Source organism: Populus alba, chromosome 18, assembly GCF_005239225.2.
Source record: "Populus alba chromosome 18, ASM523922v2, whole genome shotgun sequence".
NCBI classification, from domain to species: domain Eukaryota; kingdom Viridiplantae; phylum Streptophyta; class Magnoliopsida; order Malpighiales; family Salicaceae; genus Populus; species Populus alba.
Genome location: NC_133301.1, coordinates 15,497,267 through 15,512,440, shown reverse-complemented (window position 1 = coordinate 15,512,440; position 15,174 = coordinate 15,497,267). Strand labels below are relative to the sequence as shown.

General features: G+C 32.5%; 1 protein-coding gene across 1 annotated transcript in view; it reads left to right on the top strand.

Annotated features, from left to right (window-relative positions):
* Nucleotides 1-2,881: 2,881 nt before the first annotated feature.
* Nucleotides 2,882-15,174, top strand: part of LOC118042628 (receptor-like protein 1) — a 46,204-nt gene continuing 33,911 nt past the window's right edge. The window contains exons 1-7 of the mRNA XM_035050328.2: nucleotides 2,882-3,313; nucleotides 3,537-3,692; nucleotides 3,824-3,892; nucleotides 3,985-4,131; nucleotides 4,215-4,355; nucleotides 4,903-5,052; nucleotides 5,640-5,789. Of these exons, the coding sequence (XP_034906219.2) occupies nucleotides 2,962-3,313; nucleotides 3,537-3,692; nucleotides 3,824-3,892; nucleotides 3,985-4,131; nucleotides 4,215-4,355; nucleotides 4,903-5,052; nucleotides 5,640-5,789 (1,165 nt within the window). The 5' untranslated portion in view covers nucleotides 2,882-2,961. The remainder of the gene's footprint in view (nucleotides 3,314-3,536; nucleotides 3,693-3,823; nucleotides 3,893-3,984; nucleotides 4,132-4,214; nucleotides 4,356-4,902; nucleotides 5,053-5,639; nucleotides 5,790-15,174) is intronic.

Genomic DNA, 15,174 nt, shown 5'->3' with positions numbered 1-15,174 from the left:
CATTAATGCTATCAATTGTTTTTTCCACGAGAAGTGTCTGTGAGACCATTAATGCTTTCTAGCAACATGTATGACTTAACAATATTAACTATCTTTTATTTTATATATATTAAAAATAAATATTAAAACCTATTATATTAATTTGTGAATTTATCAAACTTTATAACTATTAATATTAAATTCAAAATTTATACATATTACAAATATTTAAATATATAATGTGAATGTGACATGAGTTATCTGTTTAGCTTAAGAAAGTCATGTTCATCATGACCATAGAGTAAAAAAAAATATTGAATTGTATAAAAGTAATTAATCTAAATTTATATTCCATCTTAAAACGTTAACCCCAAGCCAAGGTTTTTTTTTCGAAAGAAAAAACATGAATAAAAGGTTAATGGTAGGCACCCCAAGTCAAGTCTTCTCTATGGATCCTTTGTCCCTAAATAAGCTCACCTCAACTAATCCTTCGTGCTTCATGAGGTTCCATAAGCTGAAAATATACTCCTTTTCCAAAGCTGAAAGTACACCAACTTCAATCCTTGAGAAAGAGTCACTATCCTTGATTAAAATACTATATTTAATAGAAGTACCATATTGAAAAATTTTTTTTACCAGTTTTTATTAACTAAATAAACTTGTCGAACCCATCCTTGCTGCTGATATTTTTTAGGATTTTAGCTCCAAATCTACCATAATCGACAGAAACATATATCAACGGGTTAGGTTGTATATTAATTGAAAAACTAATTAAGTTTCTTTTTTTATCCCAATAACTTTAAGGTTGCACCTCTTATATTAATATAATATATTTAATAAAATTCCATAAACTACTGTATGTCTCTAACAGTGAAAATACCACTATAATTGGTGGCAATCCTCCAGTTTTAGTGCTTTACTAGAATATTATTTTTTGTATTTGGTTTTTGGTTATATTTAATTTTTCATCAATATTTTAAATGTAAATTGCTACGTATTTCAATCTTGAAGAATTGAGAAATGGGAGACAGAAAAGAAAGATAGAAAAGACAGTTCAAAAAAAAAAAAAAGAGCAATAGTGAGATAACAAAATTAAGTGAAGCAGTTTTGCATAAAAGTAATTAACCGAAACTTATATTCCTAATCGTTGACCCCAAGTGAAGTCTTCTTCTGGAAAAACATGAAAAAAAGGTTAAAGTCTATATATATAAGAATAATCTCGAAACATCAAGCTAAAATACTCCTAAACCAAAACATTATGTTCCAATTGATAAAATAAACTAAAAGCCTAAAGCTTCTTGCTGCCATATGCAAGAGATAGTGACTTATTGTTAATGTTTTTATTATTCCATAATTATTTTAAGTAAATCTTACGTTTATTAGAGAAATCAATGTAAATAAATTTATGAACACACACTAATTTATCAAGTACTTAAATAAAAAAATAAATTCAATTAAATTACTTGAATCAAAAAATATAAATATAAGTATTTTATATATCTTTATTGTTGATAAATTAAAAATAAAATAAAATCGATCCAGACTCTTTTAAAAAAGAGCTAATTATGATATAAAAAGATATATTTGTTTTTGTATTTTAAAAATATTTTAAAAAAAAAATTAAATTTTTTCAAGGATTAGATTGTATATTAATGGAAAAACTAATTAAGTTTTTTATCCTAATAATTTAAGGATGCACCTCTTATATTAATATAATATATTTAATAAAATTCCCTAAGCTACTGTATGTCTCTAAAAGAAATATCAGTACAAATGGTGGCCATCCTCGTATCTCAAGAGTACACCAAATAAGTATTTTATAAGTTAGCAGTCATGTCTTTTTTTTTCCTCGAGATGGGTCCGAAAAACACTCACCATCATGCATTTTTTTCAAAGTGGTGCAGCTTCAAAGTGGATTCCTTACTTTTGAATGTATTACTTACTTTTCAAAGTGGTGCAGCTTCACATCAATTTTGGTCCATATTTTTGGTATTAATCTCTTCATTAGAAAAGAATATTACTTGCATTTTTTTTGTCTCTTCTTGCCTGGAAGATAAGGTATATGAACTTTCTAGTGCCACCCATTTTACTACATAGACCAGATATTTGTCCACCGCTTTATAACTATGAGTTGCATTTTTTTAAAATAAAAACAATTATATAAAAACCATTTTAACATGTTTTTTATTTTTTAAAAAAGTGAAAATAAAAAAAATTATACACAAATTTAATCAAATAAATAAAGAATTATGTGGGTTAATAAGTGAAAAAAAAAACCATAAACAATAACTCAAAATAAAAAGTGGAAAAAAAAATCAAGAGATATGTGTAGATCAAGATATTCTAAAACTTGTGGACAAAAATTAGTTTGTAAATTCAAAAACATACTAGAAATAATTAAATAAAAAAATCTCATAAAATAAATAATAAATCTTACAAATTAAAAAGTTGAACAAAAATGAAATTGAAAAAATATATATAATTTTATAAATTATCTTAAATAAAGTAAATAATAATTAAAATAATGGAGACCAATAAATTTGATAGATAAATTTTTTGAAAGATAATAAAATTAAAAAAATAATTATAATTTTATAAATTATTTTAAATAAAATAAATAATAATTAAAAGAATGAGAATTAAATTTAACAGATAAAAAATTTAATTAAAAAGGAATAAGAAAAAAATAAATGAAATAAAAAGATATTGTGAATTATGTACTAAAACTAGCTTAAGAAAGTCATGAATTACATATATATTGTACAGGAGAGGGGATGGGAGACCGTTGCCATCATGCAGTTTTGTACAGGAGAGGGGATGAATTATATATATTAAGATATGGAATTCTTTAAAACAACTATGCAGTTTTTCCAAGAGGTGGGCCCGTGAAGTCCTCTATAAATTAAAGCCTTAACCTCCTCGCTATAACAAATATTAATAGATCCAACCTTCCCTCCTCTTGGTTTATATTCTGATATTAAGATGTTGACGGTACTGTTACTGATTCTGATGCTTTCCCTGCAAGCATGGCATCCTCTTGGTTGCTTGGAGGAAGAGAGGATCGCTCTCTTGCACCTCAAACATTCTCTTAACTATCCCAATGGCACCTCCCTTCCCTCCTGGACAATAGCCCACCCCAACTGCTGCGAGTGGGATTCGTATCGTATTGTCTGCAACAGCAGCACAGGTCGAGTCATTGAGCTCAATCTTAGGAGCGTGAGGAATGAGGAGCTAGGGGATTGGTACCTAAATGCCTCCTTGTTCCTTCCTTTCCAACAACTCAACGTTCTCTCCTTGTGGAATAATAATATAGCTGGTTGGGTTGAGAAGAAAGGTTTGCTCTCTTAAGTATTACAAAATATTTATATTAGTTTTATTTTTTTAGAATTAATCAAATAAGGTGTTGTTTAATTATATGCCTTTCTTTCACTTTCACCGCCTCAACCTCTTTACATAAAGTCACCGTAATCAATAATAATTAAGTTACTCCAATAATATCTTTTTTTTTATTCTTTACATGAAGTCTGAATTAATTTATTCTTTATTTGTTTATATAGGTGGTTATGAGTTACAGAAATTGAACAATTTGGAGATCCTTTACTTGGGACATAATCTTTTCAATAACAGTATTCTATCATTTGTGGAGGGGCTTCCATCTCTTAAATCACTATATTTAAGTTATAATAGACTGGAGGGGTTAATAGATTTGAAAGGTTAGTTTTTTTATATACTCTTATTTTTATAAATATTCAATTTAATTAACACAATTATCTATTAAATTTAATTTCAAAAAACACAATTAATGAGTATTGTATTAATTTATTTATTTCATATAAATATCAAGAATCTCTGAGCAGCTTGGAGACCTTGGGTCTGAGCGGCAACAATATTAACAAATTGGTAGCCCCAAGAGGTAATTAGTAACCCATTCACATTACCTACCTGGCTGGTAGCATCATGAAGATAATATTAATTATTATTGTTTCTTCCCTAACTAACTTGCAGGTCCAAGCAACCTGAGGACTCTATCCCTATATAATATCACAACCTATGGAAGTAGCTTCCAGTTACTTCAATCATTAGAAGCATTCCCAAACCTCACAACACTTTATCTGGGATCCAACGATTTTAGAGGAAGAATATTGGGTTACGGTAAGTTATATATTTTACATATAGTGATGTTTATATATTTGGGTTTAATTGAAAATTTCAATTTGCTACTTTTGAACAAACAGAGTTGCAAAATTTGAGCTCCTTGAAAATGTTGTATCTGGACGGTTGTTCTCTAGATGAACATTCCCTTCAAAGCTTTGGAGCACTGCCTTCTCTAAAAAATCTGTCATTGCAAGAACTTAATAGCATTGTACCTTCTGGAGGTAAATTAACAAATTTCAACTCCACTATTACTTATCATTGATCATTTTATTTCTTTCTATACCTGCTACAATTAGGTGTTTGTATATATTTTCTCTTTTATGTTTTAACAACCTACTAAACAAGTCTTGGAGAGAAAAATTAAATCTCAAATTTAGAAATTAACTCAATTGAAATCTTTATTAGTTTAAAATTCTACCACCATTTAATATAAATAAAATTTCAATTTAATTCCTCCCCTCTTTCTCTCTCAACACTATTTCAGTGTAATGTAAATAAAATGATAACATAAAAAACAATAATTTCTTTAATAAAGAGGTAACTTTATACATAAAGAGTGCTATTTTTAGGAGGAGAATAAATTAACAATGATGTATTTTTATTTTTTGGGTCAGATGTATAAAAAATCATTCTCTTAAATGGACACTGCAATTTCAACACTTAACTTATGTTTTTAGTTTTTTTAGCCATGATTAATAAGTAATGAATTATTTCTAATTTTAATTCCTTCTACGCTAATATAATTTCTTGTTTAATTGATCGTGGCAGACTTCCTTGATCTCAAGAACTTGGAATACTTGGATTTGAGTTACAATACTCTCAATAATAGCATCTTCCAAACCATCAGAACGATGACCTCTCTTAAAACTTTAATGTTGCAGAGTTGTAATTTAAATGGCCAATTACCTACAACCCAAGGTAATGTTAGGTTGATGACTCTTACTCTCTTTCTCTCCCTCTAGGTTATATATTTTCTATTAGACACTCAAAGTTTTATTTTATATTTTCTAAATTATAATGTGATTAAGCTTATATAACTTAAATCATCTTGAAGAGCTATATATGTATATAATTTCTCTTTTATGTTTTCGCAACCTACTAAACAAGTCTTGGAGAGACAATTAAATCTCAAATTTAGAAATTAACTCATTGAAATCTTTATTATTTTAAAATTCTACCATCCATTTAATATGAATAATATTTCACTTTAATTTTGCCCCTCTCTAAACACCATTTCAGTGTAATGTAAATAAGATGATAACATAAATAACAATATAACTTCATATATAAAAAGTGCTATTTTTAGGAGGAGAATAAATTAATAATGGTGTATTTATTTTTTTGGGCCTGACATATAAAAAAACCTTCTATTAATTGGACAATACAATTTCTACACTTACCATATGTTTTTCGTTTTTTTTAGCCATGATTGATAAGTAATGAGTTATTTCTAATTATAACTCCTTCTACGCTAATATAATTTCTTGTTTAATTGATCGTGGCAGACTTCCTTGATCTCAAGAACTTGGAATACTTGGATTTGAGTTACAATACTCTCAATAATAGCATCTTCCAAACCATCGGAACGATGACCTCTCTTAAAACTTTAATGTTGCAGAGTTGTAATTTAAATGGCCAATTACCTACAACCCAAGGTAATGTTAGGTTGATGACTCTTACTCTCTTTCTCTCCCTCTAGGTTATATATTTTCTATTAGACACTCAAAGTTTTATTTTATTTTTTCTAAATTATAATGTGATTAAGCTTATATAACTTAAATCATCTTGAAGAGCTATATATGTATATAATTTCTCTTTTATGTTTTCGCAACCTACTAAACAAGTCTTGGAGAGACAATTAAATCTCAAATTTAGAAATTAACTCATTGAAATCTTTATTATTTTAAAATTCTACCATCCATTTAATATGAATAATATTTCACTTTAATTTTGCCCCTCTCTAAACACCATTTCAGTGTAATGTAAATAAGATGATAACATAAATAACAATATAACTTCATATATAAAAAGTGCTATTTTTAGGAGGAGAATAAATTAATAATGGTGTATTTATTTTTTTGGGTCTGACATATAAAAAAACCTTCTATTAATTGGACAATACAATTTCTACACTTACCATATGTTTTTCGTTTTTTTTAGCCATGATTGATAAGTAATGAGTTATTTCTAATTATAACTCCTTCTACGCTAATATAATTTCTTGTTTAATTGATCGTGGCAGACTTCCTTGATCTCAAGAACTTGGAATACTTGGATTTGAGTTACAATACTCTCAATAATAGCACCTTCCAAACCATCGGAATGATGACCTCTCTTAAAACATTGAAATTGGAGGATTGCAGTCTAAATGGCCAAATACCTATAACCCAAAGTAAGGTTGATCACTCTTGCTCCTTCATTTCCTTTATAATTAATTCCTTCTACGCGATTATAATTTCTTATTTAATTGATTGTGGCAGGCTTCCTTAATCTCAAGAACTTGGAATACTTAGAATTGAGTTCCAATACTCTCGATAACAACATCTTACAATCCATCGAAACAATGACCTCTCTCAAAACTTTGATTTTGGAGAGCTGCAAACTAGATGGCCAAATACCTACAGCTCAAGGTAAGGTCGATGACTCTTATTCTCTCTCTAGGTTATGTATTTTCCATTAGACACTCAAAGTTTTAATTTTCTCTAAATTATAATGTGATCAGGCCTATGTAACTTAAATCATCTTGAAGAGCTAGATATGAGCGACAATGATCTCAGTGGTTTCTTACCTCCATGTCTGGCAAATCTGACTTCCCTTCAACAGCTCTATCTCGATTCCAATCACTTGAAGATCCCTATGTCATTGAGCCCATTATACAACCTTTCAAGACTCAAGTCTTTTTATGGTTCAAGTAATGAAATATTTGAAGAAGAAGATGATCATAATCTAAGCCCAAAGTTCCAGTTAGAGTACCTCTATTTGAGAGGTCATGGACAAGGTGTTGGAGCATTTCCTAAGTTCTTTTACCATCAGTTCAACCTGCAATCTTTGGGTCTTATAAACCTCGAATTAAAAGGAGAGTTTCCAAATTGGTTGATTGAGAACAACACATACCTAAAAGAACTTTATTTAGAAAACTGTTCTCTTTCGGGTCCCTTTTTGTTGCCAAAGAATTCTCATGTGAACTTGTCATTCCTAAGTATATCCATGAATCACTTCCAAGGCCAAATCCCTTTAGAAATCGGAGCTTATTTGCCAGGGTTACAAGTCTTAAGGATGTCTGATAATGGTTTCAATGGAATCATTCCTTCCTCGTTGGGTAACATGAGCTCGTTGTTCGAGTTAGACATGTCCAACAATGTCTTGATTGGCAAAATACCAGAGTATTTAATCACAAGTTGCTCTTTCTTATACACTCTCATACTTTCAAACAACAGTTTACATGGGCAGATCTTCTCTGAAAATATCGACTTGAAATTCTTGAGATGGTTACAATTGGATAGCAATCAGTTTGATGGTATCCCTGATAGCTTATCTAATTGCTCCTCTTTGACAATGTTGGATGTCAGCAATAACAATCTCTCTCAAATGATTCCTGGATGGATAGGGAAAATGTCTTCTCTTGAATTTTTGGACCTTTCACGGAACAATTTATCTGGTCCTTTACCACCCAGCTTCGATATTTCTTCAATGTTACAATTTGTTTATTTGTCTAGAAATAAGTTGCAAGGACCGATCACAAGGCCATTTTATAACTACTCTAAGCTATTGGCATTAGATCTTTCCCATAATAACTTAACTGGTAGAGTTCCAGAATGGATTGGCAAGCTATCTAACTTGAGATATCTTCTCTTAAGTTATAACAATCTCGAAGGTGAAATCCCAATTCAATTATGCAAGTTGGACCAATTAACTCTGATTGATCTATCTCACAACTACCTTTCTGGTAATATCCTCTCTTGCATAATATCTACTGCTTTTTTCCCATCATCAACTGATGCCTATGCTCCTGAGTCCTCACAACAATCTTTTGAGTTTACAACAAAGAATGTATCCCTTCCATATAGAGGCAGCATTCTCCACTACTTTACTGGAATTGATTTCTCATGCAATAATTTCACAGGGAAGATTCCTCTTGAAATTGGAAACCTCAGCAAGATCAAGGCATTGAACCTTTCGCACAACAACTTGGTTGGACCAATTCCACCAACATTCTCGAGGTTAAAGGAAATAGAGAGCTTGGATCTTTCCTACAACAAATTGGAAGGAGAAATCCCTCCTCAACTTACTGAACTATATTTTCTAGCTGTTTTTAGTGTGGCACACAATAATCTATCCGGCAAGACACCTGCGAGAGTTGCACAGTTTGCCACGTTTGAGGAGAGCTGCTATAAGGACAACCCTTTTCTTTGTGGACAACCACTAGCCAAAGTTTGTGGTGCGGCTATGTCACCATTACCAATGCCAACTTTAACGACCAACAAAGATAATAGTGGCTTCATGGATATGGAAGTTTTCTATGTGACCTTTGGGGTTGCATACATCATGGTGCTGCTGGTGATAGGTGCAGTTCTATACATAAATCCATATTGGCGACGAGCTTGGTTTTACTTTATTGAGGTAAGCATCAACAATTGCTATTATTTTCTGGTGGACAATCTTCCCATTTTATCCAAGTTTGGATTTTCATAGCCTTGGTGCTTCGTTGTGTATTCTAGTTTTAAGATTTAAACAAGTTTAAATGCAATGTTATATTGGCTTTTATTTCTGTTTTGTTTTTATTTTTAGCTTGTGTGTGACATGTAATAATGAAGTTTCTTAAGTGATTGCTCTAAGAATATAATAATGAACTATATTCTCCATGTTTTGTTTTTGTTTTTGTACGTTATTTATAGCATCATGAGTTTTCCTAGTTTCTACGTGAATTAATAAGAGGATGTCTTGGTATTTTGGATTGGGTTTGACAGACTGTATGTTTAAATAAAATAGATTACTAAAAGGGATCGATTTTGATTATAATTTTGTGTGGGAAATTCTCTGCATGCCTACATGGAGCCTGGCTTCTTGAAACTCCAAAAAATATACATAGATGCATGCCCAAACCAGTATTGGGCAGATCAAGATAAGCCAGGATTGTTGAGGAAGAGGTTGTTCAGGACCTTCAGGTTAGTCCGAACAGGGTTCTATAATCAGAATTTCCCAAGAAAGAATTAACTAAAGACTTTAGTTAACGCTGATGAATATCAATAAATGATTTGCTACGGAGAATACCATGTATTTAAGAACCATTGCTAAGCTACAGGTTTTGGAGCCACAGACCACTCACATTTACTGGGGTTGATCTCAAATTGAGACAAATCTATTTGTCCAGTTCGAAGAACCTTCAAACAAAAAGAAGAGTTAAACCTTGTAAAATTGGCTATCATCAAAAGGTCAAGAAACAGAACAAGAAGGATCAGCCTCGCATTTCTTACATAAGTAAGAGAATCCATTTGCTGACGGAAAGGACGACTCTGCAAAAAGTCTGAAATATCCTCAGAATGCACCGACGTAAAACACACAGGAAATCCCAAACATAAGACCGTCTTATAGGTGATCCCCTATCTCCCTTTCTTTTTAATATTGCTGCTGAAGGTCTATCTGTTCTCTTTCAATGTGCGGCAACCTCAGACATCTTTCAGGGTATTGATTTTGGCTCTAATAACTTCTTAAGTCACCTTCAATATGCAGATGACACTCTTGTCTTTATGCCAGCTAGTTTGCATGCCCTCCAGTCAATTAAAAGAGTCTTAAGGTGGTTTGCTCTATGCTTAGGCTTGCACATTAATTTTTTTTAAGAGTTCTCTTATAGGAATCAATGTTGATGACTCTTACTTGGATGAGTTTGCAAAATTAGTTTACTGCAGGCATGATTCTCTTCCATGTAATTACCTGGGAATGCCTTTGGGGTCTAACCCTAGAAGGATTTCAACATGGAAACCCGTCATTGATAAGTTTCGAAAGAAACTCACTTCATGGAAAGGGAGAATGTTAAGCATGGCCGGTCGCATTTGCCTTATCAAAAGTGTGTTGAACTCCCTTCCTTTGTACTTCATGTCCATCTTTCTTATGCCAAAAGGTGTGTGTCGCTTACTTACTTCCATCCAACGCAAATTCTTATGGTCGGGAACTGTCAAAATAAGAAAAATTTGCAAAGTCTAATGGAGCGTGGTTGTTAGAGATAAGGATAGGGGTGGCCTTAGGATTGGGTCATTGATAGCCAAGAATAAAGCAATGCTTTTCTAGTGGATTTGGAGGCTCTCTCTTCCTGGTAATGAGCTGTGGAAGAAGATGATATTCAACAAATTCAAGCCGGTGTTTGAAAATGGTTTCCCTTTTTTTAGTAGAAGATTGTCTTGTATCTGGAGGGATATAACATCCCTTATGACCTCAACATACTCGATCTCTTCAGCTTTAGCCAATAATTGCAGATTTGTAGTGAGAAATGGCTCTCTAACTCGATTCTGGTCTGATGTTTGGTTTGATAGCTCTCCATTGAAAGTCATCTACCCACGACTCTACATTCTTACCACTAAACCGAATGCCATAATTACTGACATGGGAATTTGGGAGCAAGGAGAATGGAAGTGGGAGTTAGCTTGGAGGAGACAATTGTTCTTCTTTGAAACTGAGCAGGTCGTCTACCTTCTCTCATCTCTAGAAAGCTTTCGACTAAAGGCAACAACTTTAGATAAAAAAAGTCTGGTCCTCTTCAACAGATGGAGGGTATACAGTTAAAACTTGTTCTTTACTTATTGACAGGATTTTGAATCCAGGGCTTAGAAGTTTCAAGGCTTCGATATGGCAAAAAGGGGTCCCTCCCAAGGTTCAGTCTTTTCTTTGGCTAGCTGTTCAGAATAGACTGTGCACTAAGGATTTCTTACTTTGCCGTAATATAATCCCAGTTGATCAAGCCTTTTGTACCTTTTATGAAAATGAGATTGAGACTTCAAATCATCTTCTCCTCCATTGTAGAGCAGTGTGGAAATTATGGATGAAATTCTTGGATTGGTGGGGTATTAATGGTTGTCTTCCCTACTGTGTGGATGATCTTTTACATCAATGGCCCAACCTAGTGTTCGGAAAATTCCAGCGTAAGGCTTGGTCTATGATTTCTTGTTGTGTTAGCTGGAGTATATGGCTTATGAGGAACAAGGTAATCTTCAATGATGGAACTGCGACCTTCGAAGATATTTTCTCCTTAATTCTTTATCGCTCTCAAATTGGCTCAAGTCTGCAGATAAGTTCTTCATGGCTATTGGCACTACTTTAATTATGGGACCTGAAGGTATTATAGATTGGTCTAACACCAAATCAAGGCTTTAAGCATGGCGTATTAGCTTCTTCATTCCTAATGTCCTTTTTTGGTTATGTATCTGTTGACTTTCTTTTCCTTTCTTTTTATGTTAGCTTTTTGTTATTGTGATTTTTTTTTCATGTACCTTGTTTTTTGTTACCTTCTGGTTAGCCCTTTCAATATATCGACTTATTCCAAAAAATAAGACCATCTAACAGTACGTATACAATAAGCATTAATAATTACCTTCATCTGGATCACCTGAACTACCTGCAACATGTATCATCACATCACGAGGGCCACCAATATTACTCAGGATTCTTTGCAAGTCTTCCAATTTCATTGGCCCTGATGAAGAGGTTACATCACTCATTACTTCTGCACCAAGGTCTGGGACAATTAAGTTTCCATTCCTGAGTGATGAGCAAATATCTCATCAGAATAAAAGAAAATGGCCACGTGATATATACAAGACCATTTCTTTTTGGTAATAAAAGTGCTCCTTAACCTTTTTGAAGTTATTTTACAATGAATCACAAAAATTAAACATGTATATATACATAGACAAACACCAAGTTATGATTCTAAATTTCCGTATAAAAGATGCCCCAATTTTTAGAATTTACCCCACGGAAGTCTGTGCAAGGGCAGAAGGGGATGAAGGATTTAACAAGGGCTAAGGTAGGTGAGATGTTTTTGTCAAGAAATGATTTTGGAAAATTTCTTGATATTTCTCGAATAACTAAGGTAGGAGTCTTTATCAAGGCAAGAACATAGGTTCTCCAAGATGATTGACCAGAAGGAGAGAAGGGAGGCTCATTCTATTCCACTGACTCTTAGTCTCAAAGAACAGAAAATTACTTATCTGTATATCCTTACTCTTACTTGCTATATCAACTCTTAAAGTTGAAGTATCATCTTTGAGTATGCTTCTTTGTTATAATAAATATACCTTGATGAGATATTATCTTCAAGCATATCTTCAAAAACTTGGAAAGGAGTAGAGGCATCAGGCTCTTCTTCATCAAGGAACTCTGCCAGACAACAAGATAAAGCAGCGACGTTGCTGATGGAAAACCTTCACTCTTGAATGAGTGCTGAAGTGATATGCCAGGTCATTAGTTTGAAGGTGTAAAACTGGTTAGTAAAATTTTAGGAAGACCAGTTCACACATACGGAGTGTGTAACTAAAATAAATAAATAATAAACAAGAAGTAGAAAGCAGGAAATCCAATTAGTCTAATATGATCTTTCTGTGAAATAGAGGTTTTCTTTATGAAAATGTGGAGATGGGAGGAGATAAATGCAGATGCAAGATTTTAAAAAAAATAAATTATTTACACAGGCATGAATTCTATATAACACAAAAAAACCAAAAGACACCGGTTTACCCTTCCAATGCGAACAAGTCCTTTTCGAGAATCAGGAAGAACCTTTTTTCCATAGAAAACCATTTTACCAGCACGAAACTCCAGCACAATTTCCTACCATCAAAACAACCACAACATCATAACGTAACCCCATCAAGGTCCTCAAGGGGCAAGGTCCTCAAGGGGCGTAGCGTGGTGATAAGGGGCTTGAAATCTGCACAGCAGATTTTGAGTTCGAGTCAGGACGTGCACCTCTTGTAAGAGCTTAGGACAATTGGAGTTTTAATCACTCACCTAGGCCAACAAAGTGCGCTTTTCAGAGGATGAGATTTCCTCAAATTCAAAAAAAAAAAAAAAAACCCATTACAGGCTCTAATTAATAAGAAACAGAGATTTTAAGCTAAACCCACAATTTTAAAGGTGATTTGATTTACCTACATTGCTGGAATATCTTCAGCTGATGAACAACCCATTTTTCTTATACTTCCTCTATAAAGCTGCCTTTCTTTCAACACTGCAAAGAAGAACAAAAGAGAAGGAAAAATCAAATACCCAAATCATAAACAATAACAGAAAAAAATAAAAGAAAATCTAAAGCTGGAAAATAATGATTTTGGCTAAAAGAGCACTATTTGAAATTTGTTTTTTTAATTTCAAACGTATTAAAATAATATATATATATATTATTATTATTTTAACATTAGAATATCAAAATAATTCAAAAATATAAAAATATAAAAAAAATTAATTTAAAATAAAAAATTCAAGGTTTTTTAAAAACATAATTAGAATGTAAAAATTATTACCTAAATGAAATAGCGGAGACATATTTATTATTTTTAAAAATATATTATGACTTAGATGAGTGGTAATAGTCGTTTTTGAAAATATTTTTTACTATATTTATAAAATTGAAACAGTTAATTAAAAAAAATTAACAGTATATTTGTTATGTGATGGGAGGTATCTTTTGGAAGTTGACAAGTATATGGAGGTTGTTGGAGTCTATGCTTTAACACTTCTTGGCGCACAACTCTGAAAGATATGGATCCCTTGGGTTGAGAAAGCTGCATTGCCTGAGGAAAAACGACAGGTAAGATTTAAAATCTTGGGTCTCAGCCACTTTTTAATTAGAATCGCTTTAATTAATTGTATTCTGATGGATGTCCTTGGCACAAATTAAGCAGTCATGGAATTTTGACTAACCTATTCATAGGAAGATTATCATTCTGTTCTATCTTTATACGTACTGCCATGTCTTTTTCCAGGTACTTTTGAGGCGATTACACTCTATATATCCTCTCAAAACATTCAATTCATCACAGCTCTCCTCAGTTTTGCAAGAAAATAACCATGAAGCTCATTATTCTCCATATAAATGTTTTTTTTAAAAAAATAAATCGATATATTAAAAGAGCTAACCAGAAGGTACAGGGAAAAAAAAAGATATAAATGTTATTGAGGGATCGGATCTCCAAAAGACTTAGAAAACAATTTCCTAGCTACCTATTGAGGAGGTTAGTACAAAACAAGCAATTTTGCATGTAGATCCATGTTTTTGGTGGTTCCGGTCATTCACTTTGAAGTTTGGGAATTGCTCGAGTGGAGGTAGTTGTCTTCCCTTGTTAGCAGTTTCAAACAGCTCTTTCAATAGTATTTACTTAGATCACAATTATAGGTTGCTGAATTTTGAATAAGAAATGGTTGTAAATTTGAATTAGGTATAGAGGCAATCAGATTTCCTTTTCTATCTATCTATTCAGCTGCAGAGAAGGCTACAGCAGACCTGTGGCAGCTTGCATTCTCATATCAAGTGAACCCTCTAGCTGCAGTTCAACCTCTCCCAACTGCAACACGAGGAGGCCGATGATGACATCATTTTTATAATCAAAGCTTATGATACTCTCCTTTTGGTGGCTAAGTCACATTCTGTCATTCTTTTGAGGAACCGTGGAGGTAGCTCAAATTAAATTGTAATAATGCGTATGATTATCTACAACTAGGAGCACAATCATATCAATCACAGAATAATGTTATGTAACAAATGATATCAATACAACGTTGGACTTTTGGACTTGTTCATTCTTCTTCTTTTTCTCTTTTATTTCCTAGTTTCACAAATTTTCAGATAAAAGGCATTAAACTATCACGCATCCACGAGCTCTGTCTACTTCCGATTGATGTTCCATTATATGTCTCGTCTATAGGTTTTCTCATGAAGATAATGGTGATCTTCTGATGTAGGAGGGTTTCGAGGTGATCAGATCCTGATCATAAGCCTTCAGCCCAAGGCATAAAGGGCAAGTATAATTAGGCAATGCTTAGCATTAAAAT